At 41.2% G+C, this 18,174-nt stretch overlaps 1 protein-coding gene across 1 annotated transcript; it reads left to right on the top strand.

Moving 5' to 3' along the window:
- The first annotated feature begins 407 nt into the window (after positions 1-407).
- On the top strand, positions 408-17,757 carry YWHAQ (tyrosine 3-monooxygenase/tryptophan 5-monooxygenase activation protein theta). The gene is made up of 6 exons (XM_058178267.1): positions 408-563; positions 1,904-2,278; positions 15,166-15,289; positions 15,455-15,618; positions 16,201-16,296; positions 16,737-17,757. The coding sequence occupies exons 2-6, from the start codon at positions 1,985-1,987 to the stop codon at positions 16,794-16,796; spliced, it is 738 nt and encodes a 245-aa protein (XP_058034250.1). The 5' UTR covers positions 408-563; positions 1,904-1,984; the 3' UTR covers positions 16,797-17,757.
- Positions 17,758-18,174: the final 417 nt, after the last annotated feature.

Below are 18,174 nucleotides of genomic sequence, written 5' to 3'. Positions count from 1 at the left end.
GCAGCGGCACGAGACCGACTCAGCTCGCCTCCCTTCAGCACCGTCTCGTGCCTCACCCGGCCCACCCTTCCGAAGGGCTGGAAAAGCGAACGTGTGAGAGAAAAAAGATGGGCGGGGCAAAAAAAGGAGGAGGGGGGGGCTGTAGCAGCATTTCCATGGCGACGATGACGTCACCTCACCCTGGATGTAATTGGAGGAAACCCCGTGCCTTAGCTGCGGCGGCCCACAGACCAACCGAACTTGCGCCCTGATTCTGTCCGCCTTCGCGGCGGCGCCCAGAAACCGGATTGGCTGCATGAAAGTGGGAGGCGGAGTCAGGGCCCCGAGAGTGCTCCTTGATAGGTGCAGCCGCAGGAGCGCGGGCCTAGCAGTGAAGAGGCTCGCTTTGTGCCAACGCCCTTTAGCAACGCTGCTTCTTTCGCTGAAAACGGAGCTGCTTTTTTCTCTTCTTCTCCCTCTCTTCCTCCTCCTTCCCCGCCTCGCCAGCGCGGTCCCGGAGCGTAGTGAGCGCAGCCGACCCAAGCAGGCGCCAGCCGGCCGGCCTAGCGCCTCAGCGGAGCCCGGTAAGAGCCAGGGGGGCCTCGGCCCGGGAAAGAGCGGGGACGTCCTCGCCTCGGGCGTCTTTCCTGCTTCGCGAATCTCTGCCGCGTCGTCCATTTTGTGGAGGCGGCGCGGGACTGGGAGTCCCCCGCCGGGGAGGGGAGGCCAGGCAGCCAGGCGCGGGGAGAGACAGAGAGAGAGAGGGAGACGGAGAGACGCCGCCATTTCGTACCGACCCTGCAGCCGCCACCGCGGCGTTTTCCGTGGGACGGCGGGAGAGGGAAGGCAGTGCTCGGGGGATGGGAGGTGACTAGACGGTGCTCTTTTGCCTCACCGTCTCGAGCTCGGTCCCTTCTCCGGGGACAAAGGCCCTTCCGCTGCTGCCTTCCTGGGGGCTCCTTCGAGTGAGGAGGCGGGGAGAAAGGACGTTCCGATGCGGATTCGTTTTCTTCCCCTCCTTCCTACCACGTTTTTTTTGCCCCCTGCCTGCCGTCTCAGGCTTTTTACGGGCCTCCCCGTTGAGCCTCCGGAGCCGGGCAAGGAACCTTTTGTGTGCCCTTCGCTTCCGTCTCCCTTCCCCCCCTCCCGCCCGGTTCGTCTCCGGGCTATTCCGTGACCCGGCCTGCGCCAACCTGGCGCCCTCCGGGACTCTTTTAGTTTTATGGCTGCTTCACCTCGCAGGCAGCACCTACCGCTGGGCGGCGGGGGGTGGACGAGTACGGTAGTCTTGAAAGATCTTCTGGAGGGTGCCAGCCTGTGAGCGGTTCCGTAATCTCTCCTGGGCTCTAGAGCACCAACCGCCCCCGTTCCTCGTTCATTCCTCTTAGATCATCTTTCCGGGCGATCCTACAGTTCTCTCTGGCAGGTTCTGTGGCAAGATTCCTAATCGCCCTTATTCGGGTTTCTCTCTGGACGTTTTCCCTTAAATGGCACTTCAAAGGCTTCTTTCGGAGTGGGGCGGGGGGGGGAAGACCTTGTGGAAAAGAATTTCCAGGTGGTTGAATGTGTCACTTGGTATTCAAACTAATGAGTCTTTTTATTTCTGGCCACCATTTCTGGTGTCTCGTTCACATGTCCCTCATCATTTTTGGAATAGGAGGAGCAAACAAATCAGGGTGTTTTTTTTTCTTTTGTCTCTGTGTTATTTTCTGGTAGACAAAAGGCTTTTTTTTCTCTCTCTCTAGATCGGGTGGTTTGCAAGTTGGAAAGTTAAGTGGTTTATTTCTTACTTAGTCTCATTAAATCCATTGCCTTTTCTATTGGTCTGACTTCCTAAATCCATGTTGGATATTGTACTTAACATTAGGTCTTTTTGTCTTAGAAAAAACCCCACAGACTTAAGAGTGTTTCTTTGGTGTTTCAGGTTTTGAGCAACTGTACTTAGATACAGTTCATCTTTCGTTCTAAATCAGTTGCCTTACTGCTCAGACCACTGCAGTCTAACATGGAAAAGACCGAGATGATCCAGAAAGCCAAGCTGGCTGAGCAGGCAGAGCGCTATGATGATATGGCAACCTGCATGAAGGCAGTGACAGAGCAGGGTGCTGAATTATCCAATGAAGAACGCAACCTTCTCTCTGTAGCCTATAAGAATGTCGTTGGGGGGCGGCGATCTGCTTGGCGGGTGATTTCCAGCATTGAACAGAAAACGGATGGCAATGATAAGAAAATGCAACTTGTCAAGGATTATCGAGAGAAAGTAGAATGTGAGCTTAAGTGCATCTGTACTACTGTTTTGGTGAGTTGGCTATGTCATTTTGGTTTCAAATTTTATGTGATAAAATTTTAATTAGATTAGAGGCTGATGTCTAGTGGAAGAATGAATTGCATTTCTCTGAGATACTAATAAAAATTTAGCATAAATTAAAAATTTGATGACCAAAGTACTGTTAAATACAAAACTAGGTTTTCGCTGAGAAGTCTTTAGATTCTGAAAAGTTACTGTAGGAAAAACATTGATTAAATTATACTTAAGTAATCCTATTCACAATTAAGATCCTGCTAATAGGTAAATAAATAAATGGTTTTCTTTTGATAAATTTGAAAATGAACCAGCTATTTTATTCTTGCAGATAGCATTTCTTATATCTAGAATTGAGTGAATATGGAAACGTTAATGCTAAGCATAGTAGCAAGTGATAAAATAAAAGATATATACTTTCTGAAACTAGCCAAAGTAACTATTGATGTTCTGTAGATACTGTATTTGTGATTAACTAAGCACTTTGATAAATTGTAACAGAGATGAATCAGGTAAATCACTTTAAAGTATTTAAATAGTGTATGCTTGTTTGGCAATTAACTAGAGCCAGTTTGGTGTAGTGGATTAAACCGCCAGGTTAAAAACAAGAATATTTTGTTGTAGTCTAGTCTTAGGCATGGAAGCCACCTGGGTGACTTTGGGATAGTCACTTTTTCTCAGCTCTAGGAAAGTGGTAATAGCAAGCCACTTCCAAAAATAATGCCAAGAAGATTACATGGACCTGTCAGGACAGTTAACAGGAGCAGAGACTGACTTGAAGGCCCCCACACACATAAAGTAGTAAGTGCTTTGGTTAAGCCTGGGCAATCTGAATATTTTTGGGAGATGAACAGCTTTACCTAAACTTCCCATAATTTGGATGTGATTTGTTCTTGAAATGCTATCAAATCTATTGTGTTTGTGCTATCTTTTAATTATGTACCTACCTCAATAAGATAAAAAAAAATTGTACCACTATTTTTTAGTGATAATGTCAAAGGGTTCTTGGGAATTATTCTTTGTCCAAAAAACATACGGGCTAACCTATATTTTTGGTGCTTCAGATGGAAAATACCTTGCATTTTACATTTATTGAAATTTCCAGTTGAATATGTTTTCAATTAAGATAATTTCTATACATTTTTGTTTTATTGAAATGTAAATTTCATTAAAGTATCTAATTTCTAACTTGGTGGTCTGATTGATAGAATTCAGTCAGTTAACACAAATGCTTTTCTCCTTAAATGTGCAAAAGTATTTCTGTGATCCTGTTCCGCATACCATATTTTTTGGACTATTAAGATGCACCTAAATTTACATGAGGAAAACAAATAGTTTTTGGCCTCAGTACATCAGATTTTGCCCTCCCAGGCCCCCAGAAGCACTCTGCAGTGCTCCAAACCACCCGTTTTCACCAAAAATGGGCCCCTTTTCACCAAAAACTGGCCTCTTTTTGGGCTCCCAAGTCCTCTGTGCATCACATTTTCGCCTTCCCTGGCCCCCAGAAGCACCCTGCAGGCCAAAAATGTACACATTTTTGGTGAAAATGTGCCCGTTTTTGGTCTGCAGAGTGCTTCTGGGGGCCTGGGAGGGCGAAAATGCAATGCATAGAGAGCTTAGGAGCCCAAAAGCGGACCCATTTTTTGTGAAAATGGGCCATGCAGAGCACTGCAAAAGGCTTCTGGGGGTTGGGGAGGGCAAAAATGCGGCACGTGGAAGGTTCGGGAGGCCGAAAACACTGTATTCAGTCTGTAAGACACACCTACATTTTCATCCACTTTTAGGGGGAAAAAAGGTATACTCTAAAAAATATGGTATATTGTTTGTAATGCACATGTAATTTTGTGGCAGCAAAAAAAATGCATGCTCTTGACACTTACCCCAAAATGACTTTTCCCACCAAAACAGCATTTCACACTATTTAGGAGAACATTTCAGAAATAAGTTTATTTTAAAAATATTTGATTATGGTATTTAATCTGCTTTAGAAAGAAAATGAAAAATTCACAGGCAAAGTTCATGATCCTGGGTGTATCTGTTGAAGCTTTTTGAATCCTAGCCAATCCTTAGTCATCTCTGTTATGTGCCATTAACGTCTTTAATACAAGCAAGTTTCTAATTTTTTTTCATCTTGAAATAACTAGCTTAAGAGGTAGTTTATTTGACATTTTTAATCATTAGATCATTTTTAGGAATATAAATGTCTGACTCAAATGTTTTGCCACTGTTTTCTTCTAGGATACTTTTAAAATTCCCAGTATATAGTCTACAATTCTGAAATTTCCTGGTGGTCTTCCATTCAGATCCTATCCAGTTGATTCTACTTACCATGTTAAATCAGCCAGGATCAGCTAAGTGCTACTTAGCTGGATTTCTATAAACTGCTCAGGAAGTCTAAGCGTTAGAAAAGAAGTCATTCACACTAATGTACTTAGTCTACCTTTGCCTAATGACAGATTAAAATTATAGTTAGCAATACATTTTGTACAAGTCATATAGGATTGGTCAGGTTTGTAGAACATATCAAATAATATAATTCATTTCAATATGATCTGTTTTAAATGTTCATGAATTTAAACAAAATTAATGACTCTTACAGTGATGGGATGGAATGAAATAGAATAGAGTAGAATTGGATCCTTAATTGGCCAAGGGGGAATGAATACACAAGAAATTTGTCTATAAATTTGTCTACAGATTTAATTTGTAAAATTATTCCAAAAAAGAAACAATAGTTTATAAACCATTATGGATAACTTTGCTTAGCATGCTCAGCTCCTATAAATAGTTTTGAGATACAATACACATGAATGCTTTGTTCTTTGGTATATAATGAATTTCGGTTGAAACAGCCTAGTTACTTAATATAGAATATTAGTAGGACATAGGAGTTGAATTTTTGAAGCATAGATTCCTTTGTTAGTACTACAGTATTGCTAGACATTTGCTCAAATTTTGTATTGCAAAAAAATGCTAAAACATAGATGTTTGGGTTTAAACATTTGATAAGATCCAGACTGACCAGAAGGAATATTTTACAGCAAGCTTTGCAGATGATTTATAGAACAATCAAATCTTTTGAAGCTTTCTGGGAGATAGGAGTGCAGGATAGTATTTGCTTATCTACCTCCCTCACAGTCTTTCATATTGTTTCTTGTATTCTTTCAGTGATGATTTTCAGGAGTTAAGGAATAGATCATATAATACTGTCTTTGTCCAGCATTGTTTCAGATAAATGTAATTTCGATCTACATCTGAGGGATAGTTTTTATTTCTGCTGCTTGCAGAATAATAAACACATTTCCAGTTTGTCCCAACCTGGTAAATAAACTTAACCAGTTCAGTTTTTTAAAAAAATTTCACAAAATCAGGGAACTTGAAATACAGCAGTACCATGTATTTTATAAACTGAAACTTACTTTAACCTTTGTATAATGTCCAAAGCACTGAAATTCAAGAGTTGGTGAGGCTAGATAAAAAACTAAATTCAATTTAATTGAAATTAAGTTGAATACGGACTATTATTTCCTATGTATTTTATTCCTTTTTCTGTATGTTCAAAGTTACAATTCATAGGCTAATTTTTGGAGGCACTCTGGGACTGTATCCCAGATTTCGATAGGATACATGTAACAGACAAGACATAATAGATAGAAGCAGATAGAAACAAAGTTTCTATAGTATATTATGCACTGGTGAGTTATATTTAGATCACCCTTGTACCATCCAGAACACTATTAATTTTTTTCCTATTCTGGGTAACGTATTTGAGAATTGCATGAACAAATCCTGATGCTCAGAGTGGTATATTCTGGGGAATACATGGAACATTCTGGGAGAAAAACAGAATGTTCTCTTTCCTGACTAGCACATTTAGATTGTCTCTGCTGCATTTTGTGTATTAAGTGATATATAACCTTGGATAGATCCAGCCAAAGAGTTAAGCTGAATAACGGTAGCAAGACATTTTCGCTGTAATGAATATACTTTTATCTCAAATCTTTGTTTTTGAATATGCTAACTGGGTCTCATGGAAGTTGATTTTCAAAACATCTGGAAGCACTAAATTGCCTGTCTCTCTGCTCTATAAGGTTTGAGCCATGGAGGCCAATGGTTTTTTTTCTTAATAGGCATTTTTTAAATTGTTTCCATTTCCTAGAATTATATGTGTCTTCATTTTATTATGAATTCTGAGCAGCCAATGTACCTATTATCCCCAAACAAAACAATAAGAATAGACAAAACAAATATCATAAAAAGATTGTTGTTATTGCTGAATCATTGAGTTCTTAATCCCTTAAGTGGAGGGGTAGACATTCTTTTATTAACATTTGTATGAAGTATTGGAAGGCAAAAATGGTTCCCTCTCCAATAGCAACAACCTTGATTATCCAGTGATATTTCCCACATGAACCTAATTGTAAAAATTAGATCTAAGTATGGAAAATGTTTTTGTTTTTTGTATTTATTTGATGCTAAAAGCATCAAAAGGGCTTTTTAGATTCAGAAACATGGTGCTAACATGGTTAGATCCCCCCCCCAAGTATTACCAATATCAGAATTTATAATTGGACTAATTTGGTCATTGCATGATTTGTAACTAATCTGTATGTTTCCTCTTTGCATTATCTGCCTATAAGCTTATATTACTTAAATGTATACACAAAGTTAAAAGTAACGTAGAACATTGTGTATGGACATTTTGACATTTAAAGTAGTGGCATTAGCTCTAATTTGATGAGTGATTTGTCTTAGCAATAATATTTCAGGCTTCAACTTGAAAAAAATTAGTGTGCATTAAAAATTCTGCAAGAATTGAATCTCCATTTCTTGCTTTCTTGGAATGTATCAGACTTTCTTATGGGGAGCCTGGCCGTATGTTCACAAACAAAAATATGTTTTGTTTATAAAAAAATGACAATGTGATCTGTGCCCTTTGAAATTTAGGGTTCAATTATGTAGCTGTTCGAAGTTAGAAGGGGCTACACAAGCATTTCAAGGTTCCTTGTTCTCCCTTGATTAATAAAATAAAATAAAATATTAAATGGTGTAAATGGTACAAGATGCAGTGTTGGTTAGTACAAAATCTGAATGCCAAATAGTTTGCTCTAGATGAAGATACACAACAATCCAAGTATTGTATCAATGTGTCTCTCAACCTGTTTACCTGGAAAGAAGTCTTGCTGCAAAATTCTTTATTTCAAAGGAGTAAATTAGAAAGTAAACTGCACAACTGAATTGTTATAGTACTTATTGTTTGTTTAATCTGATTCATCTGTCTTCTGAGAGTTTTCTGATGAAGATTATTGAGATCTTGGGTCATATTTTTAAGCAATTAACAAGGGATGATGCTAATAATCTGGTTTATAGTAGGTATCTAAAATTACAATATGTGGCATAGTTCAAGTTCAGAGTTCAAAGCCTTTATTGTCATTGTACATCACGTATACAAAGAAATTGGTATAGCCTCCACTGGTGCAGTCCATACAAGAATACAAGACAACATGAATAATATCAAGAATAATCTTTATACAAGTAGTTATGAAAAAAACCCTAGTTTTTTTATGTACATCATATTTTGTGCAATGTGTATATTACTCTGGTGTATGACTTATATCATGGTATATACATATTACACACTACACTGGCACCAGTGAAATTCGTCATACTAATCTGTTTGTGGCGCTATATTGTGTTTAGGAGTCTGACAGCCCTTGGGTAGAAGCTGTTTTTAGCACATTAAGTACATACTGAAAATTAAACAGCATAGAAACTTATATAAAAAAATTAATGTTCATCAGTATGAAGACAACTGCATACTGTTCATGAATTTACAAAATGGTTGCGATTTCCCATATTTCATAATGATGTAATGAAATTTGATGCTTAGAGATTATATCACTAGCTCCTGAGCATGACTTGAGAAGGATAAATTTCACTTTCTTCCCCCCTTCAGTGTAAGTATTTTACTTACCTAAAAGATTTGATGACAAATCATAGTCCAAGAGACTTAATTCCTAATTTTGGCAGATCAAACCTGCAATGTTATTGAGATAAGACAATTGTTGTTTTCTGACTTTATAGAAGATGATATTTCCAGTTCTATAACTGTTTATTTTTTCATTAAAAAATGGAGGATGTAGCCAGATTACAAGAGTGTTTCAGATAATAGGTTACTGGGAATAAGTTGCTGCTACAGCTGTATGAATTACTGTTATGGAGATACTAAAAGGAAAATGAAAGATAGTGCTTAAAAATGTGTAAGGATCAAGAGAGGCCCACAAATAGACATTTTGATACCGCAATAGAGCATTTCATAGTTGAACATAGTGTTTCAGAATGCACAAGGTTGGCAGAAATGCTTCATTGTAAATCAGATTTGTATGACTTTTCAGTTCAAAAGAATTCAGTGCAGAGAATGGTATAAGGCAATGATGGCAAACCTTTTTGGCACAGAGTGCCCAAACTGGAAGGCATGTGTGCCAGAAAGCTGAAAACCTGTCGACCAGTTGGGCGGCGCGCATGCGCATGTCAGAAATCTGATGACCAGCTGCTATGTGTGCCGGTCAGCTGGTTGTTGGGTTTCCTAGACGCACATGCACACTGGCAGGCTGGTTGCTGGGTTTCCCCAAATCGAAACCCGGCGACCAGCTGGCTGGCACGTATGTGTGCCTTGGAAACCCAACGACCAACTGGCTGAGCTGGGCCGACCATGCATGCCCACAGAGAGGGTCTGTGTGCCACCTATGGCACATGTGCCATAGGTTTGCTATCACAGGTATAAGGCTTCCCAGATAGCTAAATTTAAGACCTTTAAACCAAATGTATGAAACTATAGAAATGTTCAAAGTAATTGCTGATTGTTGAGAGAAATTACACAAAATGGAAAGTTAAAAGATCTTTTGGAACACTGCAAAATAAACTGGCTACTCTTCTGTATTTTCTTGCCTGAAAAGATCTGCACATAGCTTTTGCATTGAGCAGCACGGTGCTTCAGCACTATTAAGAGAATGATTTAAATCAAAATTAGAAAAGTGAAGATAGAAATTCTGATAGAAGTTTCATTTTACCAGCAGAAAAAAACTAGGCATTATGTATCTTTTATCCCTTTTTGCATATTCAGTTGAGAAGGGATTCTACAGCTTGCCACATGAAATACGAGTTATCACACACAATCTATTGTTTTTCAGGCTTGGATAGTCTGACAGATTAGAACAGCATATAAACATGTACAGAGTGATATTAATATAATGTTCAAATGACTTTGCAAACCATCACAAAGAACCATCTATTGCTGTTCAAGAATCTTTGTTGCAAAATAGTTTTTTTATTGGGCAATCTGCTTCAGTTGACACAAAATTTTCATTTAAGATACAAAATTTTCATTTAACATCAAACTCTAGACATAAATATATAAAGGGTAATTATCAAAAGATAATGCTTTTTAAAATGAATATTAGTTTTTTGATGACTCCTTTGTAAGCTTGTAGGTGAGTTTTCAGATTAGATTGGCTAAGAATACAAGTCATGCCCCCATTATAGGTAGTTTTGACTTATGACCACAATTGAACCCAAAATTTCATTTAAGTGAGTTTGCCCCATTTTATGACTTTTCTTGCCACAGTTAAGTGAATGACTGCAGTTGATAAGTTAGTAACGTGGTTGCTAAGTGAATCTGGCTTCCCTGGGACTTTGCTTTTAAGAAAGTCACAAAAGGTGATCACATGACCCTGGGACACAGCTGTGGTCATAAATATGAACCAATTGCCAAGCATGAAAAGTGGTCATATGTCACATTTTTTAATGCCATTGTAATTTTGAATGGTCACTAAATGAACTGTAATAAGTCAAGGATTATCCGTACCTACTTATTTTATTTCAGAATTTTATTTTTAGCTTATTTGTACCTTGTATTGATTTTAAGGAAGCCCACCTTGTATTAGTTTTCATGTTCAAATCACTGGCATTTAGATTCGCCTGTTACCATTCTTGTCTTTTACCTATACATCCCCTTGCAAATTAAGTGAGCTATGTTCTGCTTGCTCTTTTCCTACCCAGAACTAGATGCTTCAGCCTGATCTATCCTTCTCTTAGAGAGGGAGGGAGAAAAAACAATGCTGGAAGAAATTTTGGGAAAATAACTCTGTTCCACCCACCTTTAGAATCATCACTCTAGCCATATACTTCAGAGACTCTTATTTTTATATTGTGAACACAGGGGAGTCACTTATTAATTAAATTAGAAAGCAAAGTAATGTATATATAACATAGTGCTGAAAGAATAAGACAGAAAAAGAAGTTTGAGTGAAGAACAGCAACAACAAAAGAAGGTTGAGGAAAGAAAATGGGAAGGGCCAACATCTCAACTGAATCAAAGGTATTCACTGCTTGATAGCCTTTTTTTTTTTTTTAATCATCCTCGGTAAGCAGATGAATAGGATTCCTGGCCCATTAATATTTCAGAACAGATGTATTAATATTTATAGTGAATATTTCTAGATCTCTAGAATGGTATAGTAATTAAGGCATTTGATTAGGAATTGGAAAATCTAGGTTGCTGTCTCAAAGTGTTGTGAGGGAAAATAGCAGGTTGCCTTGAAATATTGAATGAAATGTGGGGTGAATTTTCAATTAAATAAATGTATGATCAGATAAATACCCTCCTAGCCTTCTGAAAAATACCTAAGAGACCTTACTTTCCCCCAAAAAACTGGAATTGGGTGACATGGATGAGAGGATTTAATGAGGATGTTGGAAGTCTAACTGCCAAGTTTTTAATGTTTATGGTTTTAATAGGTATAAATATTATGCTGTTTTTTATTGATTGGAACCTGCCCAGAATCTGATATGACGGACAGCTATATAATTAATACATAGTGCATTTATTTTGTGTTTATTTATTTTAAATTTATGTGCTTTTCCCTCACTTTAAAGTGCCAAATAATAAAAGTTAATCAGTATGTGTCCTCAATTTCTTGTTAATAATTTGTATAAGTATTGCCTAGATCAGGAGTCCCCAACTTGTAGGCCATGGCCTACTACCGGCCTGTGGTCTATTTGCAGCAGGGCTGCATGCCCATTGCTCACACAAATGAAGCTGTACCCGCGCATGCACGCCTGCCCCTCACACAAAACCATTTTTTTCTTTTTTTTTCTTTTTTTTTTGATTTTTATACCGCCCTTCTCCCGAAGGACTCAGGGCGGTGTACAGGCAAATAAAAACAAACAAGACACTATATATAAAATGTAAAATTAAAAAACTTATTATAATTTGCCTAAAAATTTAAAAATATATAAAAACTAAAACCCCGTTTAAAATTAATAATAACTATAAAATCCATAAAAGTTAACCCAGCCCCGCGCGAATAAAAAGATGTGTCTTCAGTTCGCGGCGAAAGGTCCGAAGGTCAGGTATTTGGCGTAAACCCGGGGGAAGTTCGTTCCAGAGTGTGGGAGCCCCCACAGAGAAGGACCTTCCCCTGGGGGCCGCCAGCCGACATTGCTTGGCGGACGGCACCCTGAGAAGTCCCTCTCTGTGAGAGCGTACGGGTCGGTGGGAGGCATATGGTAACAGTAGGCGGTCCCGTAAGTACCCAGGCCCTAAGCCATGGAGCGCTTTAAAGGTCATAACCAAAACCTTAAAGTGCACCCGAAAAGCCACAGGGAGCCAGTGCAGTCTGCGCAGGAGAGGTGTTACATGGGAGGTACGCGACACTCCCTCTATCACCCGCGCAGCTGCATTCTGGACTAGCTGAAGCCTTCGAGTGCACCTCAAGGGGAGCCCCATGTAGAGCATTACAATAATCCAAGCGAGAGGTAGCAGTGCGTGAGTGACTGTGCACAAGGCATCCCGATCAAGGAAGGCGCAACTGCCGAACCAGGCGGACCTGGTGGAAGGCCCCCTGGAGACGGCCGTCAGATGATCTTCAAGCGACAGCCGCTCATCCAGGAGGACACCTAAGTTGCGCACCCTATCCTTTGGGGCCAATAACTGCCTCCAACAGTCAGCTGCAGCTGACTGAATCGAGATGCCGGCATCCACAGCCACTCCGTCTTGGAGGATTGAGCTTGAGCCTGTTTCTCCCCATCCAGACCCGTCGGCTTCCAAACACCGGGACAGCACTTCAACAACTTCATTGGGGTGACCTGGAGTGGAGAAGTACAGCTGAGTGTCATCAGCGTACTGATGGTACTTCACCCCAAAGCCACTGATGATCTCACCCAACGGCTTCATGTAGATGTTGAACAGAAGCGGCGAGAGAATCGACCCCTGCGGCACCCCACAAGTGAGGGCCCTCGCGGTCGACCTCTGCCCCCTGTCAACACCGTCTGCGACGGTCGGAGATAGGAGGAGAACCACCGATAAACGGTGCCTCCCACTCCCAATCCCCCCAGCCGGCGCAGCAAGATACCATGGTCGATGGTATCAAAAGCCGCTGAGAGGTCTAATAGGACCAGGGCAGAGGAGTAACCCCTGTCCCTGGCCCTCCAGAGATCATCCACCAATGCGACCAAAGCTGTCTCCGTGCTGTAGCCGGGTCGGAAGCCGGACTGGAACGGGTCTAGATAGACGGATTCTTCCAGGTATTGGGGTAGCTGACGCGCCACAGCACTCTCTACAACCTTCGCAACAAAGCGAAGGTTGGAGACTGGCCGATAATTTCCCAAAATAGCCGGGTCCAAAGAGGGCTTCTTAAGGAGGGGTCTCACCACCGCCTCTTTCAAGGCGGCAGGGAAAACCCCTTCCAACAAAGAAGCATTTATAATCCTCTGGAGCCAGCCTCGTGTCACCTCCTGAGTGGCCAGCACCAGCCAGGAAGGACACGGATCCAGTAAACATGTAGTGGCGCGGAGCCTCCCCAACAACCTGTCCACGTCCTCGGGAGCCACAGGGTCAAATTCATCCCAAACAGACTCAACAAGACGTGCCTCCTCTCCCTCGCTTGGATCATCCCAATTTTGGTCCAGACCATCCCGGAGCTGAGCGATTTTGTCGTATAGATAACCACTAAACTCCTCGGCACGTCCCTGTAACGGGTCATCCCGTACCTCCTGATGAAGGAGGGAACGGGTCACCCGAAACAGGGCGGCCGGGCGGTTATCTGCCGACGCAATGAGGGTGGAGGCGTAGGAACGCCTCGCCTCCCTCATTGCCACTAGGTAAGTCCTAGAATAGGACCTAACTAGTGTCCGATCAGCTTCGGAATGACTGGACCTCCAAGTGCTCTCTAGGCGTCTTCTCCGGCGTTTCATCTCCCTCAGCCCCTCGGAGAACCAAGGGGCCGGACGAGATCTGCGCCGGGTCAGAGGCCGCAAAGGCACGACACGGTCCAAGGCCCCAGCCGCGGCCTGTTCCCAGGCCGCAACTAGTTCCTCAGTCGTGCCGTGGGCCAGATCCTCAGGGAATGGCCCAAGCTCCGTCAGGAACCTCTCAGGGTCCATCAGGCGCCTGGGACGGAACCAACGTGTAGGTTCCGTCTCCCTGCGATGGTGGGTGGCGGTTCGGAAGTCCAGGCGAAGGAGAAAATGATCTGACCATGACATTGGTTCTGTTACTAAATCGTCTAGTATCAGATCATTTAACCACTGACCAGAGATATAAATCAGATCCAGCGTGCCTCCCCCCATGTGCGTAGGGCCATCATTTACTCGAATCAGGTCCAAGGCCGTCATGGAAGCCTGGAACTCCCGAGCTGCAGTCGATAATAAGCCAGCTGATGGCAGTTGAAATCCCCATAACTATCAGTCTGGGGTCTCAACTGCCACAGTGGCAAATAACTCCAGCAGCTCGGGCAGGGCTGTGGTCACGCAGCAAGGAGCCAGGTACGTGATCAACAAGCCCAACTGATTCCTATGGCCCCACCGCATAGAGGATTCACAGCCGGCAATCTGAGGAACAGTGGCCTCCTCGGCTCTAGATCTTCCTTAATGACAACCGCCACCCTCCACCCCTACCCTGGCCCTCGGCTGATGGAATGCTCGGAAACCTGGGGGGCACAGTTCAACGAGGGGAACCCCCCCTCTGGCCCCAACCAGGTCTCCGTAATGCCCATAAGGTCCGCGGACTCCCCCTGAATAAGATCACAAATCAAGGGGGCTTTATTTGCCACGGACTGGGCATTACATAACATCAACCGAAGATCCAGGCTCTGAGGATCATGGCCGCCTGAGGAACGGGTAGCGACTAAGGGGCCAGAGCACGTGATCGCTTTCAGACATCGAGCAAGTGCTCCCCACACTCGATATGCCCCCCCCCTCCGCCATATCTGCCTCTCCCACTTACTGTACAGATTGAACCACCCTCTAGTCCTGGAACAAACCCCTCCCCCCCTGCCTTCAGACCAGATGTAATAGTGCCGCGAACTGGCACCGGGGCTGGATCCCTCCCCGACGGGTTCTCCCCTGCACCCGTCTTGTCCCTCCCCCCCTTTAAAAAACCCTTATTTAAAAATCTATTTAAAAAACCCCATACATTCTTCTTAGCAGCATGCCACCTCTCTGGGTCCCAAAACCCTTCGTTGAGGTAGGCCCTCGATAACTTGGAGGGCCATTCCTGCGAGGCGGGGGAACTTCGCAGTCGAAGGAGGTCAATAGGCGAGTATCTCATGGAGAAGAAATAATAAAAGGCATCCCCTTTCACTCCCTCCCCGCACGCCAGGCTGGAAAGCTTGGCCTAGATATTGTGTATTGTACAACTAGCAAGGCATTTTCTTACCCAAAGTGCAACTGTACCCAATTACAACATAGTATAGTAGTTTAAATGTTTTTAATGAGATCATGTAATTGAACGTGGTACCCTTTTATGGTGGCAAAATTTTACCTGAATCTAAGCAAGGTGATACATAACCAAATGGTTACTTTTATGTTCATTTTTATTGTGATAGGAACTGCTGGACAAATACTTAATAGCTAATGCAACTAATCCAGAGAGCAAGGTCTTTTATCTGAAGATGAAAGGAGACTATTTCCGTTATCTTGCAGAAGTTGCAAGTGGAGACGACAGGAAACGTGAGTAGTGTGTTCATTTAAATCTCTAGTTTTCAGATAGAACAAATGTGTATGAAGCCGTTATAAAAGGCAGAGGCATTATGTATATGTCCTGCTTCTGTGGATAATAGTAGTCCTAGCTAAGTTTTTAGGCCGCATTCAGTTATTTTTCCTTTTTCTTCCCAGAAACAATAGAAAATTCACAGGCAGCTTATCAAGAAGCATTTGACATCAGCAAGAAAGAGATGCAACCTACACATCCAATCCGTTTGGGTCTAGCGCTTAACTTTTCGGTGTTTTATTATGAGATCCTCAACAATCCAGAATTGGCCTGCACATTGGCCAAGACAGTAAGTTGTTTTGTGTATGGGTGCTTTGTAGTCCCCATCTGCTTATTTTTTTAAGCGAGAATTGCATGTAGAGAACAGAGTTCTTGTAAAATATAGTCTAGAGTGATGTATCTTTTTCCATAATTTGCTGTTACGTGCTAAAACATGAGAGACCCATTAACAGTGAAATGTACAAAAGGACAATTGTTCTTCAAAGTTTTTCACTTAGTGATTTCAGGATGCAGTTGCCACTATATATGGTTGCATCTTTGCCTTCATTGATCACAGTGAAACTTAATTGGAGGGAACAGTGTTTAGGACTGATTGCTCTCTTTCCCCTTGTTATTTAAAATATGTATGATAAATCTTGTTCACCAGATAAAAACATTGTGGCTAAGGATCCCCCCCTTTTTTTTGCTTGAAAGCTTCCATCAAAGAGGTTTTGTATTAATAATTATTAGTTCCTAAATACAATTCAGAGCAGTTTTTATTAAAGAAATAAGATGCGCTTATGAAGAAAGCCAATTTAGCTTTCTAACTAAATGTTTACTTTGGGGAAATCTTCCTGAAATGAGTTAAGACTGGTTTTTGTGTCTCTTATAGGCTTTTGATGAAGCCATTGCTGAACTTGATACACTGAATGAAGACTCATACAAAGATAGCACACTCATCATGCAGTTGCTTAGAGACAACCTCACAGTAAGATATGCCTTTTAATTTTCTTAGAATAACTGTGTTTAAGATCTAAGTTTGCAACTCTTAATTGTGAATCTTTGGGAAATACTTTTAGGAATAATAGTTTCAAGCCAAGGCTGTTATAGGAATAAAAGTAGACATAGATTCTTGATATTGTCTTTCTAGGACTATTTCCCTTGGCTAAACTTAAATAAAAATGCATATTAGACATATATTATACAAGTAATGTTAACAGTTTCACATGCTATTTAAAGGAGTATGAATTCATCATTTAAAAAGCTAGTTACCTTTGCCATTACTTATTTGCCATTTAGAAGATTTCAATATATGTGGGGAGGGGGAAGGAAGGAGTCAGGTTGCTCCAGCAGCTATTTAGGGCTGAAAGGCAGAATGAGTGTATATTTAAATGTGCTGAACTTCAGTCTGCTTGTTCTTCTTTCTAGTTATGGACATCAGACAGCGCAGGAGAAGAATGTGATGCTGCGGAAGGTGCAGAAAATTAAGCTGCACCTGGAGTGTCATTCTCCTTCTCAAGAAATCTTTTTACACGTCTCATTCCTTATAGCTCCACTTGGATTTCCTATAGCAAAGAGAACCCATCCATATGTATGGAAATCAATTTATAGTCTTTTCACACTGCAGCTTTGGGAAAAATCCATTCCTTGATTTGTGTTTGTCTTGGCCTTCCTGGTGTGCGGTTACTGCTGTAGAAAAGTATTAATACTGGCTTAAATTTCATATAAACATAAATAATTTCCAAACACTTAAGTAGCAGACTAAAGTTATTTGGTATTTTTTTAAAGAAATCTGAACCAGGTCCTTCATGCAATTGTTTTGGTATTACAAAAAAGACACAAACGTTTGAGTAATGCAACTAAAGAGTTTTGTGCAGTACAATTCTTCACATTCCCTTATTATTCAGGGGTTACTTGGTTTGATTTTTACATGCTATTGTTAATTCCTTTCTGTAGGATATGGAGTATTGGGCTACATAGAAAGCATAGTAGTGTGGCTTCCTACATATGTGTACAGCAGGAGCTATTGAGTGTTTTAAATACAGGGACTCTTCTTACTCTTCAGTTGCTGCTGTCCAATTGCTATCCCCTCCCAATAAAATATCACACTCCTGCCTTTGTAGTTCTGGTATTCACTTGATTATGTCTTAGAAGCAGCATGTTACTGCCAGAAAACAGGGAGTGCCTTTTTGGCAGACTAAATTGCATGTCATTTCTTAACACTGGAATGGGGAAAGTGGTCACATGTCCAAGTATAAAACTTTTCCATGCAGATTTGTGCACATGTATGAAGGTGTCAAGTTCGTCCAGTGATTTGTTCTGTAGGTAGATGGACCACTATTGTGTGTTGCTAATCATTGATTGTAGTCCCAAAAAAGCCTTGTGAAAATGTTAATGCCCTATGTAACAAAATAACATTAAATAAAATTACATTTTATAAACCATAAAATGTTGCTTTGTAACATTTGCATGCAGCTTATCTAAAAATACAATTCTTTACTTAACAATCTGGACTGCTGAATTGAAAGTGAAGACAAATTATCTATACTGAATCCTTTTCATAAACTCTGGGGACAAAATAATTCAACAGCCCCTAAATTCAATGATCTCAATCTTTGTTAATCTCAATATTTTGAGAATGTTTTTAGGAATATTTGTTGTATCCATTTTCCTTTTATTTATTTCAAACATTTTTATAGCCATTCATTTTATAATCCGTTCTGAATGGCTCCGAACCAAAAGCTGAAAGAACATGCAAAACCACATTAAAACTAAAACCAAGACATTAAAAACAACAAAAACCTAGCACCAAGTGAGGCTTATGATGTGCAGTCACCTAATAGTACCTTAGCACTTGGGGAAAGAA

The sequence above is a fragment of the Ahaetulla prasina genome, chromosome 1 (assembly GCF_028640845.1).
Source record: "Ahaetulla prasina isolate Xishuangbanna chromosome 1, ASM2864084v1, whole genome shotgun sequence".
Taxonomy (NCBI): domain Eukaryota; kingdom Metazoa; phylum Chordata; class Lepidosauria; order Squamata; family Colubridae; genus Ahaetulla; species Ahaetulla prasina.
Note: the sequence above shows the minus strand (reverse complement) of the source record. Positions and strands in the feature narration are given on the sequence as shown.

What these genes read in the sequence shown, in the direction of transcription:
- YWHAQ (XM_058178267.1), top strand. Translation starts at nt 1,985, where the DNA reads ATGGAAAAGACCGAGATGATCCAGAAAGCCAAGCTGGCTGAGCAGGCA. An exon ending in GCATCTGTACTACTGTTTTG is followed by an intron (nt 2,279 to 15,165) that starts GTGAGTTGGCTA and finishes TTATTGTGATAG; the next exon opens with GAACTGCTGGACAAATACTT. An exon ending in CCTGCACATTGGCCAAGACA is followed by an intron (nt 15,619 to 16,200) that starts GTAAGTTGTTTT and finishes TGTCTCTTATAG; the next exon opens with GCTTTTGATGAAGCCATTGC.